The sequence below is a fragment of the Rousettus aegyptiacus genome, unplaced genomic scaffold (assembly GCF_014176215.1).
Source record: "Rousettus aegyptiacus isolate mRouAeg1 unplaced genomic scaffold, mRouAeg1.p scaffold_m13_p_10, whole genome shotgun sequence".
Taxonomy (NCBI): domain Eukaryota; kingdom Metazoa; phylum Chordata; class Mammalia; order Chiroptera; family Pteropodidae; genus Rousettus; species Rousettus aegyptiacus.
The window spans coordinates 76,385,269-76,402,504 of NW_023416285.1; the positions used below are offsets into that span (position 1 = coordinate 76,385,269).

The window sequence follows — 17,236 nt, forward strand, 5'->3', positions numbered from 1 at the left end:
ATTATTAGAAAATGAACACTGAGGAGAATGTCAAATTAATTTGTTTTTGTAACATTTTTCAGAAAAAAATACATGAAATTAAATTATTAAAAATAAAAATTATTATCTACATCATATTGTCATTTAAGGAATGTAGTAGAATGCAGTAGGCCATATACTACAGCCTTTTCTTAAATAACTGAAGGAGAAAATATTCCATTTTATAAAGATTGGGTTTTAAAGTATGCCTGCTCTAAAATAATTTGCATTGCTTCTCAGAGATTTTATTTTATCTGAAATCTAAAGGAAATTTGGTGATGAATTTTTTATAATCGTTAAAGGAAACTTAATTACAATGCTATTGTAAGTAAAAAAAAGTACTTGTTTAAAGTCAAAAGTTATAGAATTGCTCAAAACTCATCTAGGTGTTTTTTGAAACTTATATTATATCAATGCTTTATTGGTAACTAAGTGTTGATTAGATTTTGACTTATTTATAATTATTTTTAAATTGCCTTATGACATACATTTTAAGTTCTTTAGTGCATGTTCATGATTTTTAAAACATAAGCTTTAGGATGCTAGAGACCATGTTCATCGATCTTATTTAGTACTGATATCATTTTGCCTCCTTTGAGGCATATGTACAGAGGGCCCTTTATAAGATTTACTGTCAATTTCTTTTTGAGCTTGCTAAGTACTGTGACAACTTACTAAAGAAATCAGCGAAGGGGATGACTGAGAATGAAGTGGAAGACAAACTCACCAGCTTCATTACTGTTTTCAAATATATTGATGATAAGGATGTTTTTCAAAAGGTAAGTTGTGAATAAAGAAATTTTATTTGTGTTTCAGTCAGCTTTGATTTATTTTTGAACTTTAAATCATCAGAAGGCAAGTAATCTTAAAAATACTTTTTTTTAATATAGTTTTACGCAAGAATGCTGGCGAAACGGTTAATTCATGGATTATCTATGTCTATGGATTCTGAAGAAGCCATGATCAATAAATTAAAGGTAACATAAGCCTTGGATCTGTCAATGTCCTAGAAATTATTCTACTAGCACAGAAGGATGTTTATTGCAGAATTATATGTAACAAAACAATTCATCAACAGGTGACTGGTTAAATGTATAACAGGTTAAATGTATATTCATATGGTGGAATATGCAAATACTGTTAAAAGGACAAATATCTCTATATATATTGATATAGAATCATTCACAAGATAAAGTGTTAAATTTACAAAAGATGTGTATTACTCATAAATGAATACACCTAAAGTATTCCTTTAAGTACAAGGTTTGTAGTACAATTGAATTTGTTTATTTTTACATCATTTTAGCTTACACATTGATAAGTAGTAACTGATTCATTTTTATCCTGTTATTCAATAGTTGATAATTTTTCTGTGTAGTAGACCATAGGCTTAGCAATAGTAAAACATTCCTATTAATCAATATGTTTTGTTATTTCCCTTTTTAAATTGTGTATTTTAAAACTTTTTTTTTTTTTCCAGCAAGCCTGTGGTTATGAGTTTACCAGCAAGCTACATCGGATGTATACAGATATGAGTGTCAGTGCTGACCTGAACAATAAGTTCAACAATTTTATCAAAAATCAAGACACTGTTATAGATTTGGGGATTAGTTTTCAAATATATGTTCTACAGGTATGAATATGTATTCTATTGTGGACATTTACTAATAATTTCAAGTACTCTGAAACAAAGACTTAATAAATGGATGCTTACTTACATTTCTTCCAGTTAATGTATTATAGTTTTTTAAGTTATATTGATTTGGAATGAAACGTGCCATGATAGTAATGCCAATAGGTTTTATCAACATTTTGAGGAAGAAAAGAAGTGCTTTAGTTGCTCAAATCATTTTGTTAATATTTACTTTGAAGTTAGATGGTTATATATTTAATTTTTTTATTTTACCTTTTTTCTTCTAGGCTGGTGCATGGCCTCTTACTCAGGCTCCTTCATCTACATTTGCAATTCCCCAGGAATTGGAAAAAAGTGTACAGATGGTAAGTTTACAGGAAACATATTAGAAGACCTAAGGAATTTTAATAATTGTCTTCATGTTACGTCACTTTAAATATTTTTCCAAAGTCTTAACAGCTCGTGTGATATAAAAATATATTCACAAACTATAGTTAATATACCTTGTAGGAAGAACGTAAATTATTACAGTTACTAAGGATGTCATACACCCTTCTTTTCAAAGCATGTCTTATTCTTAGTAAAATTGTTACGTACTCTTAAGCAGTTTTAAGTTATAAAAATTTTGATATTAGGACAAAGTTTAGAACCTCATAGTAAAAACAATCACTTTCTAATTTTTTACTTCAATTTCAAGTTATTTTTATACCTCAATTTCCCCTTGTAGTTATTTTTACTTCTGGGCTGTAATTTAGGTAAATGTATATGGAATGTGGAATATTCTAGGAAAATGGATTGAAATAGGAGAATTCAAATAAATTCAAGTAGAAATTGCCTTAACATGAATAGAAACTTTAGAATGCTTACTCAAAAGCTTTTAAAGAGACCGTAGAGACTAGATACTTGGCAGTTTTATTGAGCTGTAATTTATATACCATATATCTTAGTCCATTCAGGCCAGTGTAACACAATGCCACAGACTGGGTAGCTTATAAACAGCAGAAATTTATTTTTCACAGTTCTGGAGGCTGGAATTCTGAAATCAGGGTACCATGTGCCAGGCCCCTGTTCGGGTCACACACTTCTTGTATCACATGGTGAGGAAGGGGCTAGGGAGCTCTGTGGGGTATTTCATCTTAGCACTGATCCCATTCACGAGGGCTCCACAGTCATGATTTAAATCATATACCAAAGGCTACACCACCTAATGCCATCACATTAAGCATTAGGATTTCAACATATGAATTTGGGAGGACACAAACATTCAAACCGTAAAACTCTAGGATTTACTAATTTAAAGTATACAATTTCAGTGGTTTTTAGCATATTCACAGAGTTGTGCAACTGTCACCGCAATTCATTTTAGAATATTTTTATTAACCAAAATTACTCCATAAAGAAATCCCCTATGCAGAGTCCGCTACCACCACTACTGTGTCTCAGCCTTGGTGCAGGTAGCGGCTGTCACTGGGACAGCTGTGCTGCTGACCATCTCCAGCCAAAGTCGTTGACAACTATCTACCCTTGCCAAATACATCCCATTCTCCACACATCCAGTGTGAGGTCTGTCCAGGTAGAATGTGGACATCACCCCTGAGAAGTTTGACTTTCACTCCTGTGGGGACCCCATGCAGGCGAAGGAGAACGTGGAGAAACATGGCCGCCACTGCCCCCTGAAGTGCTTTGACAAGTTCTGTGCCTGCGTGGAATGCCGCAAGCCCATCAGTACAGACTCCAAGGAGGAGTGCTCTAGGAACTGTTGTTGGCATGACACCTGCTTCTGTTGTGCTAAGTGCCCTCACTCCAATGAGACCTTTGTGGCCAAGGACAATAAATTCTTGCGCAACAAGTACACCACAAGGGAGGAGTCCATCAAGTGTAAGGGCCGTTTCAAGACAATTGTTGCAGGAAATCAGAACATGGAGTACAGGGGACTGTCTAGCATAAAGACTGCTTAACCTGCAGCAATTGCAGGCAAGTCGTCGGTATTGGAAGCTTCTTCCCTAAAGAGGAGGACTTCTACAGCATGACTTGCTATGAGGCCAGATATGCCACATGTTGCATGAAGTGCAACAAAGCCATCACATCTGGAGGAATCATTATCAGGATCATCAGCCCTGGCCCGCCAACTACTTTGCGTGTGTTACCTGCTCTAAGATGCTGACTGGGCAGCATTTCACCACTGTGGAGGCCTAGTATTACTCCGTGAACTACTCCAAGAACTTTGTGGCCAAGAAGTATCCTGGATGCAAGAACCCTATCATCAGGAAAAGGAGTAAGCCACCCAGTCTCTAAAGTTAGGAAGCTCCCAGTGTGCCACGGGAAATGCTTCCTCTCACCCGGTTTCCCAGCACCAACCTCCAGGGCAGCTTGGAAAGAGGACTTGTTCTTTGTGGTGGTGGCTCTTATAGAAAAATTGAAGCTTAAAATCTCCTTGAGGCCTGGGTTTAGTAAAGGCTCCGTTGTGGTGGCTTATGAAGGACAATCCTGCTGCTTCACTGCAAAAATGCTTCATGGACCTGGCCAGCAAGCACTTTGTTTTCCATCAGGAGCAAGTATATTGCCCAACTATACTAAAAAGCTATAAAGTGACAGGGGTGCCTGTCCTATAAAATGGAATTGAATCTTGTTCTTTGTGTCCTTGCCCTCTGCCCTGCACCATCTATAGGGAAAGAGTGGCCTTTCATCTCTTGAAAGTTGCTCAGGCTGTCTTTTCTCCCATTTTACAGTATTACTCAATTAAGGGCACACAGTGATCATATGCAAAAGCAACTCCGCAGCAAAGTTAATTTTGTGATGGCTATAGTTAAAAAACAAACACTTTAGAAGAGATTTTCTCTTCTGCATGTTCATCATAGAGCGGAAAAATGCTAACCATTTAGCTGCTTAGTGATGAAAGCAAGAGGCCTAAGAGATAAAGCCCACACTGAGATGCCCTTCGTGGCTCAGCAGAGACCCACCATGTCATCACATGACACAGAAAAGTTGCAGGAGCTGCTCCAACTCACTGCTCACCCTGTTCTGTGAGCAGAAAGAGAACTTAGCAAAATGCATGGTTTAACTTCCTCATCAGAACCTTTCTTCTGTTCTTTTGTGCTTTTGAATGAATAATACGAATTTCTAGAAAATTAACTTCTGAACTTAGCCGTGATTCCAAACTGACTTTTCCCCTGTACTAATATTTGAGTTCACATGTGTAGTGTTTTCTGAACGTTCCTACTTTCAGAAATGGAACATGCATATGACTTGGAGAATATAGGCAGATCTGAGAAAAAGAGCCTGTTTCAGAGGAACGTCATCACAGCAAATACTTCTGGGAACTTAGTAAAACTTAACCCAGTTGTGCTTTTTTTAAAAAAAAATAATATATTTTTTTAAATTAATAGTAACATAGTTTATGGGTTTGGAGACTTTCATGAAAACATTTTAGCCCCCTGCAATGTTCCTGCAGTTTTGAAATCATCCTACAGATATAACAATAAGATGCTAGAGGGGTACCTTAGCAGGCACCGGGACTGTCACTTAACAGATGTGACATTTCCAAACAATGATGAGTTGAATCCCAACAGTAGTTGTCTGCCCTTTGTCCGTGTTATAGAGGCCTACCACGTCTTTTCTTTTGTGATTCTTAGGACTGTTCTTTAAGAGCTTAGCTGGATATCTGAGGGAGTGGGGAGGCCACTGTCCTCATAGGCAGGACAAGGATTTCCCTGTAGTGCTTACATGAGATGCAGGCTCGCCTACTTGGTGTACTCCATCTACATTATTATATTACATAGTAGAATGAGATGATATCAAAAGTGAACATGTAATGACAATATACATTAACATTCTCATAGCAGTGATTAGAGAAGCTGATGCCTCATTTCTACATTTAATCATTAGTTATTATCATCTAATATTTCAGTTTATCCTTATAAAAATAAAGCAGCATTAAAAAAAATCCTCTATGTGTTAGTCTCTCCCTGTTATCCTCCAACTTCCTTTCCTCTATAGATTTGTCTATTGTAGATCTATCGATTTGTCTATTCTGGACATCTCATATAGAGTCATACCGTATTTGGTCTTCTGTAACTGCCTTCATTCATCTAGCATAATGTCAGGGTTCATCCATGTTGTAGCACATATCAGTAGTTTATTCCTTTTTATTGCCAAATAATAAATATTCCTTTGTATGGATATAGCACATTTTTAGCATATGACTAATGCTGCTGTGAACATTTATATACAAGTTTTTGAGTGGACGTGTTTTCATTTGTCTTAAAATTGACCCTTTTTGATTCTCTAACTCACCAAAAAAGGCTTCTTATTTGTTGATTGGCTGGAAGTTGGGTAGCAGTTTTTTCCTAGAGAAATCTTCATTACTTTTTAATAGTTCTTGATTTGGCAGTGTTTTGATATTGTGAGCCAGTGAGTTATACATACATTTAAGAAGTTAAAAATGAAAATGGTATTTGATAACACTCTTTCCTAGAGATGTTCACAAAGGATAATTTGAACCATTTCTTAAAGTAAATATGTTATTTTTGTTACTTTCAAAGTAAGGATTATAAATAAAATGAACAGTGTAGTCTCTGGAATCATAATTCCTGGTTTTGAATGTCTTTCCTGCCATTTACTATGCTCTGTGACTTTGGGCAAATAACTTTTAAATTTTTTGTTTACTGGTAATAGTACTTTATATAAACTAGTTTATTTAAAGATGAAGTGAAATCATGTACAGCACTAAAGTACTTAGCTTGTCATATAATAACTACTCAGTAAGTGGTAGCTGATAGTAGAAGTAATGGTGTAGTAGTATTGGTAATAGGTAGAGTACCCTGAACAGCCAGGTGTATTTCAAGTTATCAGGCATAATAGGAGTATAATTCAGGACTTTTTGCGTCGTCTTAGAAAAGGCATTAAAAACGCAAACCATCTTAGAAATACATGAAGAAGAGCATTCATTTGGATGAGTAGAGTATGAACCCAGGTTATTGTAAATTTTGAAGAAAGGATAGATGCAAGCTAGGGGCAAGGGTTGTGGTAGCCAGGTAAAGCATTTTGATGTATTAATAATTAGGCCAAAGAAAACTGACCCCTCACCTTTGACTTAAAACATTTCTTTATAGGAGCTTGCTCTTCCATTTGAAATTAAGGCAGAGTGGGGGCTGGCAGAAACAAAGTTTTCTTCTAACTTTGTTTTCTTCTCTTTCTCCTTGAAATAATTATTTTCCAGTATTGTTGTTTTTTTAATCCCATAAACTTTATTTATTAATGTATGATATTCATCAGGTTTCAGTTTTCTCATTTACAAATAGGAAATGGGTTTCTTTCCGACTATAAAATTATGCCTTCTGTCCATTTGGGCTTTCTCTAATTACCATTAGAGGGAGTTTGCCTCATATTTTTTCCTAGTTAATACAAGTTTTCAGTTACACAGGAATGAAAATTCATTGGTGTGTACTTAATAGTATACATTTTTCACATGTAAATTAATTCATCTCACCTTAGCAATCATTTATATTTTTTATATCTTAATCTTAGATATAGCTGTTTATCAAAAATTACTTTTCATTTTACACGTATGTCTCGTAAAACTATAGAAATTAAGATTTAATTAAAGGTGACTTATTTTGTGCATTAAACCAGTAAATTTTAATTGTTAGATTTCTTTTGTTTACCTGGTCCACAAACCTAAATAATACTAAAGAAATATAAAGTAGTGTATTTTAGTGCAACTCTCTGTTAGAAGTGTATCAACTCGTTGAATACAAAACGTTAATGTTTAAGGCCCTTTGATTTCTAATTATGCCCTCAAATAATGGTATGTGAAAGATTGTGGTTTAGTCAAGATGTAGTTCTTACTAATAAACTTTGATAACGATTATTTAATGATATATAATTAAGCAAAGTTTTACAACTTTTGTCTTTTAATACCGGATGAATTTATAATATTCCCATTTGGAACTGAGTCTGTTATGTCTAGGTATAGATATGAGACTCTTTATAAATCAGATTTTAAATTTGAGGACAAAGAAATGTGTTTTGGTATATTGATAACATCAGTAAAAATATTGATAGAACTAGTTGCTAGGAGTATAAAGAAGTAAAACATACTTTTGGAGCTTTGCATATACATCTGAAAGCTACTTTTGCACTTAACTAATTTGTAAAGAGCATTTTAAAGTTTGGTTTTTTGGTTTCAAAAATGCTTTATTTTGGTTTTGTCTACAAATACATGATAAATGTTTCATAATTATGAGTTGTATAGTAATAATTGAATTTTATTCATACCATGGAGATTATTTGTTAATCAAAGCATGCTGTGGGATCCTTTTAAGACATATTTTTTCTCTTTATCAAGATTAGAACCAGGTAGAAAATCTTAAGTATTCCTGGTGCCAGTCAGTTTCCTTTTTATCATGCAAAGAGGTCGGTAGATTTGCTCAGTCAGGAGAGCACTGCACGGTTAAAAGGAAAATGTGCTTAACAAGTTTCAGCTTCCCAGGACTAGGCAAACTTGGAATAAACTGCTGAGAAAATTCACCAATTCCCTTGGCTGGCAGCTGTAAATTTTGTTGTAAGAAATTGGAATAGTGTGGTTGATAGGTCAGATGTTGGTAAATACTTTATTTAAACTTCTTTTTGAAAGTACAGAAGGTAAAGTTTGATATACAAATAAAAGCTTTAGGCATATTACATATGGAACATCATACTAAAAGTATGTCCACAGTTCTGAATTGTGACATGATGCATTTGTTTATTTTTTGGTTTTGTAATGAAGTTGAGGATTTATCTTTTACATTTCAATATTATTTTTCCACTATATATTATGTAATAGCTCTTTAAAAGATATGAACCCTGTGCTTGTGGACTGATGTCCTACAATCACACATTCAGTCCAGTCCAAGGAAGGAATTTTAAACATTTCAAAGCTACATTACTAGAATGTTAAATTTAATAGTATAAACAAAAAAAGATACAAAGAAAAATACTGGGAAGCTTTGTATTGGTGTTTGACTGGATGTGAAAGTTAAATTGTAGTTGTCACTTTATAGGTAACCACAAATATATTAATCAACATGTCACTTCAGCATGTTTGCAAACAGAAATAAAGCTATGACTTGTATTTTCATATTGAAATTTTTATGATGGAAGTTTTGGTAGATAATTCGTATTTATAAAGTCCAAATTGATATTCAGAAATTATATTGACATTATGTCATTTCTGAATTTATACAAAAAGTCAAATTTGCAGGACTGTGTTTTAGTGGAGAGTTCCCTGGACAAGGTTGTAAGTGAAAAGAGCTGGACTAATATTTGTATGTTAGTCAGGAATTTGCACAAATGTTTTCTCATCTGTAAAATGAGTAGGTATACTAGATGAACTAAAATAACTTTTTTAATGTGAACATTTTAAAAATTTTCTAGTGTAGTGATAGCCGAGTAAGTTATGCTATTGTAGCTGAAAATAATTGAATTTTTTCTTTTTTACAGTTTGAATTATTTTACAGCCAGCATTTCAGTGGAAGGAAACTTACATGGTTACATTATCTCTGTACAGGTAAAATGCATTTAATTATATCTACTTTAATGAAATTTACCAGCTCCGATTATGTTAATAATTTAGAAAGAGGTTTCCTACAGCCTAAATATGTTTTTTCTAATGATAGTTTTTAACGCTTTCTCCTCCATCTACCTTTAATGCTTACCATTAAAAAACTAATAATGAAAATAAAGCGCAGTACCTTTTAATAGTATTTTATAACGGCTGCTTACATAATTACTGCTAAAGAAATTTTCTCAATTTTATAAGTTAATTACATTTCTGTAAAAAAAAAACGCTTTTTATAACATTAGAAATTTTATTTAGAAACCCAGACGTGGTGAGTCAAATAATCTAAGAAACCTGTTCTCTCTAAATATGCCAGATGTCATCAGGAATTTCATTTAAGTATTGTAGCATTATAAGGAGATGTAGCCATTTGATTTTTATTTGTGGTACTATAGTGAGTTGCAACAGTAAATGTTTTTTTAGAATGTCCCCCTTAATTTTCAGTAGTTTCCAATTTTAAGAAAGTTTAATCAGAATCTAATCTTTTCCTTTGTTTTCTGGAATAGTGGGGGCCACTGTTGTTATTTATAGTTATTATTAGGTAGGATTAATACCTGAATAATTATAGACTTTGTGCAATTTGCTCTAAATTGCCTGAAGATGTTAGCCAAACCAAACACTCAGTTTTCTCTGCGTATGCTTTGAAAAGTACAGTGAGTCAGCTTTTCCTTTGTACATTAACATGTATATGTTAATATATCTCAGAAATGGTACAAGAAAATCTGATCAGTAACCATAACCTTTAATAGGAAGTCTTTCTATTCACTTACCTAAGAGAAATTTCATCTAATTTTTCTTAAGTGTCATGTTTTTGACTACTTGACATTTGTAATATGATATCTCATTGTGTTAGTAATACATATTAATTCATAATAATTTTTACAAGTTTATCTTTATTGAGCAAGTTGGACATTTTAATTTTTTGAAATAGAGATGTTTATTGATATTTTTAGTAAGTGGTTATTTAGCTGTTGGCCTTTAATTTTACATTTGTTGTGAATTTTTTCTATTCTCGTTTAGTAAATACAATTGTTTTTAAGGAAAAAAATTGCTGCACCAGTATTTTAGATACTAAAAAAGCTAGTATATCTTAATGTACTGAATTTAATTTTCTTTTACTTCACATCTGTCTTGGGGAGTTTAAATTCTCTTGGTTATTCTCATTGCTTTAGTAATAATCAACCTGTCTCCTAAAGTAATTTTAATGAGGTCCTCACTTTTTGGTGTTTGGCAACTAGTTGTATATAGAAATGAAAAAACTATGTACATATTTCTTGCCATTGGAATTTGACTAGATAACTGTTACCAGTAACATCTCAATAGGAAAAAGCACAACTTTCTTTTTCTGTTTTTGAGCTATGCTAAATTCTCAAGCTCATCCATAAGAACCAGATTTTTGGATTTATTTTGTTTTGTCTTATTTTAGTGTTATGTGTTTGTATCTTAATTGAAGCCAAATAGTTCTTTCTTTGGAAAAAAAGTGTTACCCTTGTAGATTTATTGTCTTGAATCACTAAAGGCATGGGAAAAAATCTGTGACCTATCTGAAACCACTGGCTAAAGTTTTGTTTTTTTATTTATTCATTTATTCACTTAAAAGGTTCTCAAACACCATCCATAAATAAGATATATGTTCTGGAGTGCCCACATTTGTCAGAAGGCTCCAGGGGTCCTTTAAAACCTGGCTCTGACACTGGACTGATCACTCAGAGTTCTGATTCCTTAGACCTCCTATCATGTGTACTTATACATATATTCAAAATTACTCTTTCTTAGTCCATTTCCACATTCCCAAGTATTTCTCTATTATAAGCCAAGAGTCTTCACAGATTGTTGGAGATGGGTTATAAAATGGTATTTAAAGGAATTTAGAATCAGAAAACGTAGCCTACTAGCTGTGTAACTTGAGCAAATTAACTTCGCTGAGCTTTCCCCCTCATCTTTTATCTTTGTAAAATTCACTTATCAACTCAGAGACCATTTTCTGTGTTCTAAGTACGTCTGAATGCCAAGTAAACAAAGACTCAGCCCTCAAAAAGCTCACACCTAGGAGGAGGACAACAAGGAAATAATTATAGTGCAATGTTTTTAATATAATGGAGAGGGGAGTGCAGGGTTTACATATCACATAGAATGGTGGTGGCAAACAGCTGCTGGCGAGGGAAGGCTTTCAGATAGATAACATTTAACTTGGTTTTCAAGAATGAGTATAACAGCCAAGATAGGCAAAGAAGACTGCTTAGAGTGTATTTCCAACAGAGGCAAGAATTCTAAGAATTAAGCAATCTATGATATTAAATGTGACAGTTACTGAGTGAGAGAAAGGTAAAAATTCCATTGGATTTATGACTAAGACACTGGATAGAATTATTCTGGGAGAACACCTTGATGAAGAGATACACATACAGAACCTGGAAACTGTTACATTGTATATAAATAAGTTTTATTTGTGGCAGAGCAAGATGTTGCAGGAATCCCAGGGTCAGTTGCTGAGAGATAAGTTTAGAAATGATGAACTCAAGGGAGATAACACTTCATTAGAAAATACACAGACATGTAGCTAATACATAGATAATATGCATGTTAAGGTCACATTAGCACTTAGTGAATTGTAAATCATTATGTAAGTGTTGGTAGTTACTATTTGCCAAAATGAAATCTGGCAACTTTGCCAAAATGAAAGTTTCATCTTACTGTTTCATATACCTTAAAAATGATTCTTTGTATCACTGACTGAATTCTTCTCATTATTGATTTCAAGTACTTCAGCTAAAATGGTGAGGGGTTTTAATATTATCTAATGTCTAGCCCATATTCAGATTTTCCTGATGGTTCTCAGTGACTTCGATTGATGCCTGTTTTAAAAGAATCGAAGATCACTTCCTTTCTCCGCCTGCTACCCTTTTCTCCACTTTAACCCTCTGGACAATCTTTTTTGAAAAGAGCAGGCCAGTTGTCTTGTAGAATATTCACCATTCTGTATTTGTTGGATTTTATTTGTTTCTATTTTCTGTATTTTCTGTAAAGTGGAAATTAGGTCTAAAAGTTTGATTATTTTCAGATTAAATACTATTGACAAGAACATTACATAGGTGGTCCTCTGTTCTTCATCATGTTACAACAGAGGGCATGTAATAGATTGTCCCACTATTAGCAACACTAAAGGTGGTCACTTGGTTAAGGTGGTGACCTTCAGATACCTCCATTGTAAAGATACTCTTTCCCCTTTTCAATTAGCAGGTGATCTGAGGGCTGATACTTAAGTCTCAGATGAATGCCTTTTTTGAGGAACAACCTTGCCTAATGGTTTTAGCATCCACTGATGATCCTTGCTTGAATCAATAATTTCATTACTATCATTTATTCAACAATTAGTAGCTGACATTCTTCTGTAAAGAAAACTTTCCCTTAGTGACTATGGCGCTAACAGGTAATGGGGGACGGGATAGGGTAACTTGGATAAAACTTAGGAGAGTTTTAACTACTCCTTATCTCCTTTAGTTGTAAATGCCACTTGAATTATGGTTGGCTTATTTCTTGAAGTATGTATGTATCAGAATGTATTATTCTAGTTAGGAGTTTTTTAGGGTTTGTCAATTTATTCTGCAGTTAAATGACTTCTTTTGTCATTTTCCTTTTCTATTTACATAGCAGTAATTAAGTGAATCATCCAAATTTGGGATTTCCTTTTCTGTTCCACATGTTCCTCTACTGTTTTCCCAGTCATTTCAGTTGTGAGCTGACCAGTAAAAGCATGGTGTGGTAAATAGAAGTCCATGTACCCTGACCCTGATATGTTGTTGAAAAAATAGCAAGACAAAGGTTAATAATACAAAACTCACTCGTTTGCCTCCTTTTAAAGGTTGCAGAATATACTTAATAATAAGTAAGCGATACTTGGACTCCTTACTTGCTCTGTCTCCTCATGCTTTCTGGGTTCTGGTTGTGTAGCAGAAGACTCATTCTGTTTCCAAACCCATGGCAGCATATTACACCATCAAGGGACATGCTGGCTGACGGTCTTATTTAACCATTGAGGTGCTTTATGCATTATTTTATACTTGTTTCTGGTATTTGATTAATGATATACAGTATATGTGATTTTTTGTGCATATCACCAGAGTTCTCAAACATAAATGTGGATGAGAGCCCTTAAAGTATTCTTTATACTAGTTGTTAGTAGTACACAACTAATGATAATTTTTTATTTAAACTCTTTGTGTGAATTGGATATTCTAATTATTATATTAAATCTCCTTTCATGAAAATTCAGAGGTTAGGAATTTTTTCTCTTAGTGTTTCCAAATAATTTTGAAAAATATATCCGAATATCAGTTTTTCTGAAATCAGGATATAATAAAAATTAGAGTAGATATCTGTGTGGTAATAATAAATTGGAGAATAGAATTATATCCTATAAAATATTTATTTAGGTGACATTGGTTAACGAAATCCAGTAAGTTTCAGGTTTACATTTTAACAGGCATATATATATGTGTGTATATATATGTATATAATATACATATAATATATATAAAATATATATTATCAAATATATATCAAGATTTTGTTTCTTTATTCAGTAATTCAAGATTTTAACACAATGCAATATATAAAAATATATATGTGTATATGTATATGTGTATATATTGTATATATGTATATATCTAATATATATTATATATAATACATTGAACACAATGCAATATATATAAATATATATGTATATATGTACATATGGGTATATATATGGGTATATATGTATATGTGTGTATATATAATATATATTTTATATACACACACATATACATATATACACATATACATATATATTTATATATATATTGCATTGTGTTAAAATCTTGAATTACTACTGAATAAAGAAACACAAAATCTTGATCAGAGTTACTACTTACCCCTAATAGAGAAAATAGTCTGTGGGATAAATAAATGTTCATGTGAAATTTCGCTTTCTTATATTTAAATGTAGAGTTCTAAAAACAAATCTCTCGCTGAGTTAGTTTATAATCCATTAAGTCAAATAATGCAGGCTCTTGTGTGTGTTTATGTGTGAGATAGGGACAGAAAGACAGAGGAGGGAGAGAGAAGAGATGGGTAGGCGGGGTGAGGAGATATGCAGTCACTGAACTACGACTTTCTGCTTTAGGAAGCAATTCTTTGACTTAATTTTTTTTTAACACATTACAGAGTGCACACAGATTTGTCATATAGTTTGTTATAAGCCTTTGAGTGTGTTCTCTCCCTGAGATGTTGCAGAACTGTAGCTTGCCTTTACTTGCTGTATCTTTTCTAGCTCTTAGGGTAGTGTGGAGTCTAGGGCATTTTTATTGTACTGTTTTTAACAAAATTATGAATCTGTTTGTCTCTCCTCTCATTCCTTTTTGCCCCTAGAAAATTGATGGGAAGGAAAAATGTTATTTTAACAATTTTGGCAGAAATTGCAATTGAGTTGAACTGCAGGATAGGCATTTATTTCCTGTATGTTTATAGACCTCCCTGGGTGTTTGACCCTTACCTGGGACAGGCCAAATGAGATAGCACATGAAGCAGTTGTTGGTAGCAACTGCTCCCCTTTGTCCATTTTTCCTTGGATCCCCACCTGTCTTACAGTTTTTTTCTGCCTAAGTCTTAGCCTTCCAGTGACTATTTAAAGACATCGTTTAAACCTACTGATAGAGTTGATAGCTTACCTGTGATTTACACTACATACTCAAAACTAACAGCCTTTCCTCAACCCTCCACACCCCCACCCCACTTCTGCCAAACAAACAAAATGATTACATTGCCAGCAGGAATGGTTTTCCAACAATTTAACAATTCTTTACTTCAGGAGAAAATATCAGAAATAAATAATTATTCAAGTAGTTTTGAAATGTTTCTTTGATCAGTTTGTCACAATTTTGTTTTAATTGTAGGTGAAGTTAAAATGAACTATTTGGGCAAACCATATGTAGCCATGGTTACAACATACCAAATGGCAGTTCTTCTAGCCTTTAACAACAGTGAAACTGTCAGCTATAAAGAACTTCAAGACAGCACTCAGATGAATGAAAAGGAACTGACAAAAACAATCAAATCATTACTTGATGTGAAAATGATTAACCATGATTCAGAAAAGGTATGAGAATTTAAAGAAACTTAAGCATTGTAAACATTAAAGCTTTTTCATGGGATGTACAGTTTTAAAAGTGACATAATTGTTAATGCCCTTGTAACTTTGGAAAGCACTTGAATCAGCTTCCTGACTGCCAGCTGTTAAGAGCTGTGCACTTGAGGAGTCACAGAGAATCTATGTTAAGTTGGTGCCCGTATGCCTTTTATAGTTGGCTCTTTTTTTGTCCTGTTCTATGACAGTTTCCTGAATTGCCATCGGGAATATTCTGATAAATTGAGGTTTAAAACTGTAGCCTATCATAAATCTTTCTGGTTTCTTTTTTTCATGTGTTTAGTTAATATTTAACTATATGATATGGTTCTGTAGAAGGAAATGACAGCCTATTATTGATGTTTATTTGTATGCATGTTTAACATGTGTAACTTTATCCCAAATGCTCTCAATCTCATGTCCCTTTATTTCAGGACTCATATATTTTTAATATCTGTCACAGGAATAACAAGCCAATAATATCTTCCTCTTTTTCTTCATAACTTTCTAGTAATAAGTTTTTGTTATTATAGTATATCTTGGATATTTAAATGGTTAAAGCAGTCATGGGTTGAATCTCCTGCTTCAAATTATTTTGCCTATAAGAAAAATTTTTTGTAAATGTGTCATTTTTATTTTGATAAAGTTAATAGCCTACAGTTTATTTCTCTCATCAATTATTTTGCTGAAATCTCTAAGATTATGACATTTTGTAGCCTGTAATTGAACAGCTCTAAATGGCATATATTCTGAAATTCAAATCAAGCTTTTCTTAATTTTCATAAATTAATTTTTTTGACTTTACAACCTTAACAAAATATTAATATTCTTAGTATTTTAATCAAAGCAATTATGACTTAAAACTTTTAAGCTTAAAAATTATTTTTTAAATTGAGTTTATTGGATTGGCATTGGTTAATAAAATTATATAGGTTCAAGTGTACAATTCAGTAATACTTCATCTTTTTATTGCATTGTGTGTTCACTACCCAAAGTCAAATCTACTTTCATCCCCGTATGTTTGACCCCCTTTACCCTTTAAGTTAAAGTGTTTAAGAAGTTATATATTTTTCTAAAACATGTTATTTTTGCTTCCCAGAAATATAGAAATAAATATAAGTTGTTTGTTCGCACATTAAATTTTAATTATGAATCTGCCAGTTCCTTAAAATTTCGTAGATTATTACTGAGAATGAGTCTGTTTTCCAAGTACTTTTTGATTCTGCTGATGGAGAAATTCCGCCATATGATATGAGTGGCTTTCTTAAGCCTGGTAGAGAATTTATGATTCCAAAAACTGGCTTAAAAACTTTCACTTGAGAAAAGGCTACTTGCTCTTGGCTGAGTGAATAAAGCATGAATCACACCAGGGTCATGTAGAAATGATGCTTGTGTGCCACTGGAAATATTTTGCTTCTGCAGTCATGTCATTTATAATTGGTATTTTGGTATTGCAGCATTTAAAAAAATACTTGATTCAGTTTTTCAAAATGGAGTGATGGAAAAATGAAGAAATTGGTATTTCACAAAAATCTTAAATTTTGTTAAGCTGATGAGCTTGACTCTTTTGTCTTTTCCAGAGGTAATATATGTAATAGTTGGGCCAGAAAATAGCTTATTTATTTAATCTAAACTGATTAAAATTTTATCAACCATAAAATTAGAAAAGAATTGTTTTTTCTGTTTGACAGAGGACAATTATTTTTCTCTTAAATAATATTTATAATGAAAAAGATTCTGAGAATTTAGGGTTTTTTACTTGGTTAATATTTAATTTCATAGAATGTTACAGCAGATGCATTCTTATGTAAAAATTTTATTT

General features: G+C 32.9%; 1 protein-coding gene and 1 pseudogene across 5 annotated transcripts in view; both read left to right on the forward strand.

Moving 5' to 3' along the window:
* Positions 1-17,236, forward strand: part of CUL2 (cullin 2) — a 92,806-nt gene that overhangs the window by 72,426 nt on the left and 3,144 nt on the right. For all 5 annotated transcript variants that reach the window (XM_016164853.2, XM_016164848.2, XM_016164849.2 and 2 more), the window contains 6 exons: positions 669-797; positions 909-995; positions 1,499-1,651; positions 1,939-2,016; positions 9,131-9,197; positions 15,185-15,387. In XM_016164853.2, the coding sequence (XP_016020339.2) occupies positions 669-797; positions 909-995; positions 1,499-1,651; positions 1,939-2,016; positions 9,131-9,197; positions 15,185-15,387 (717 nt within the window). The remainder of the gene's footprint in view (positions 1-668; positions 798-908; positions 996-1,498; positions 1,652-1,938; positions 2,017-9,130; positions 9,198-15,184; positions 15,388-17,236) is intronic.
* LOC107520739 lies at positions 2,704-9,121 on the forward strand (annotated as a pseudogene).